Source organism: Rhizomucor pusillus, assembly GCF_041956525.1.
Source record: "Rhizomucor pusillus strain CBS 183.67 unplaced genomic scaffold VTP01scaffold_4, whole genome shotgun sequence".
Classification (NCBI taxonomy): domain Eukaryota; kingdom Fungi; phylum Mucoromycota; class Mucoromycetes; order Mucorales; family Lichtheimiaceae; genus Rhizomucor; species Rhizomucor pusillus.
In genome coordinates, this window is record NW_027192146.1 from 525713 (window position 1) to 527678 (window position 1966).

Genomic DNA, 1966 nt, shown 5'->3' on the forward strand with positions numbered 1-1966 from the left:
ATTCGCACAATAAAAAGGAAAACGTGTTACACTTTAGTGGCCTTTCCCTGGAATTGGCTTCAGATTGCTTTTATACGGATTTAACGATAACAATGCGGGGATGGGAGTGAGAGAATAGGACACAGATTGAATGTAACGAGAATGTTGCTTAACAGGGTATGAGTTTATAAGGGATAGGATATCGATGATTGGAGAGGTGAGCTGAATGGATGTCCAGGCACAAGACGCGCGTGTACTCTTTCAGTCAAACGTACAATCTTGGGATCAACAATCTTCGACAAGTCCAAATCTGCCGGAAGGTCTTTGTATCGATACTTTTGTTTTCTTTGTCATTCTTTCTGACAACTTCAAGTGTTTCCAGCGTTTTAGATATATTCTTCTGCGATATTAATGGATGTATACGAACACATTAACGCTCATGGATGAATATTCACTTACTTTTAGTATCCAGAAGAATTCGATATATGCGAAAAGTGTGTCTTCATCATCTTCGCTTGATGGCACGCCTGATTTCTTCTCCCGCACGACCAGAAAGATCTTCTGGAAATTTTGTACGCTCCACAATCGGATTTCTGCGTCTAAAATACGCTTATCAGCAAAATATCCCTAGCTATAGCGCATTAGCTTACCGGCAACATGCAAGAAGTATATTTTAAGAGCTGAGAACACGGAGAAGTCGGCGTATTTGTATTTATCGGCAATGCTTTTAAGCATGGCGACAGCACCAAACATAGCCTTATGGAAGTCAAAAGCTCTCTTTGTCGGTGTCGTCGCATCAAGCGCATTGGATGTCTCCAGGATTAAAATCTCCAGTTCGCTTCTTTCTAGCATTGCTTTGATTATTCCATCCGCCTTGTAACAGACTTGTTCGCCATGACCAGCAGCTTTCAGCTACCGTTCCATGGATATGAGCCGCTCCTCTCCAGGATAAAAATGCAAATGATGATTTGTGTCTATAGCATTTATAGACGCTTTCATAGCTGGCCAGATGACACATGTATTTAGCTTGATCTCCGAATGTGTAAGATCAGCTTTTGCCTTGTAGATATCTCTTGTTCTAAACGTAGAAATTAGCAAAATTCATTCCAAGATTGCAAATACTTACACCCATATGAGCATGTCCGATAAAAATCCTGTTTTCTTCTCGTCTGCTGTCTCTGGTAATCGCCTTGCTTCCCTCAGCATTTTCTCAGGCTCCTCCTATGCCACACAAGTCAATCCAAGCGTTTAGAGAAACATGAAAGAATATCTGCTATTACCGCGTTTAAAACTCGTGCAACATAATCTTTCTCTTCCACGAAAATATCGCGGAACTTCCCATCAAGTCTGCAATATTTCGTGCTTTCAAATGCTTTTTCATACACCAGAACTGGGACACTGCTCTCATTAGGCCTAATGTGGTCGCCGCAAACAATAATCCCGTGCTCCTCCGGACTATAATTGATGTAACAGACAGTGAATCAAGACTCATATCATACCCAGCATTTAGCTTTCAAGTTACTTGTATATATTGACATCTTCATCATCTGCAACTTCTTCCAAAAGGCGGCGACAACCGTGCCAGAAAGTGATTTGGATTTCCTTATCGTAAGATATCTCTGACTGCACGTCGCTTTCTCCATCCTGAAAACTCTCATCGTCTTCAGAGTTGCATTTTTGTTTCTAGAGCTGCAATTAGCCCATGCTTCAATTGACAACATCTCAAGCCATAGAAACCGTTCCCTGACACGGACCTTCTGACACACTCTTTCTTCTTCCTCTCTTTCTACAGCGCGTTTCTATGAAGAGACCAAAGCTATGGTTGATACGAACGACAGAAAAGAGAACAGATTAGTTCTATTTCCTTTACCATCGTGGTTTCTTCAGTTTGATATTCTTTATACTGCTTCAATTAGCCATGCCACGCCGTACATTTTTTTTTCTTCATCCTTACTTTGTCATCAGAATCACGGACTGACTGGTCAAT

The 1966-nt window shown here is 41.3% G+C and overlaps 2 protein-coding genes across 2 annotated transcripts; both read right to left on the reverse strand.

Moving 5' to 3' along the window:
- Window positions 1–244: 244 nt before the first annotated feature.
- Window positions 245–831, reverse strand: VTP01DRAFT_7508 (uncharacterized protein; the record flags this gene model as incomplete). The annotated part of the gene is made up of 3 exons (XM_069386528.1): window positions 245–376; window positions 439–578; window positions 630–831. The coding sequence occupies 3 exons, from the start codon at window positions 829–831 to the stop codon at window positions 245–247; spliced, it is 474 nt and encodes a 157-aa protein (XP_069241974.1).
- A 60-nt stretch (window positions 832–891) lies between these two features.
- Window positions 892–1852, reverse strand: VTP01DRAFT_7509 (uncharacterized protein; the record flags this gene model as incomplete). Its single annotated transcript, XM_069386529.1, has 6 exons — window positions 892–1057; window positions 1106–1200; window positions 1260–1434; window positions 1502–1662; window positions 1734–1778; window positions 1850–1852. 6 exons carry the CDS (start codon window positions 1850–1852, stop codon window positions 892–894), a joined length of 645 nt encoding a protein of 214 aa, XP_069241975.1.
- Window positions 1853–1966: the final 114 nt, after the last annotated feature.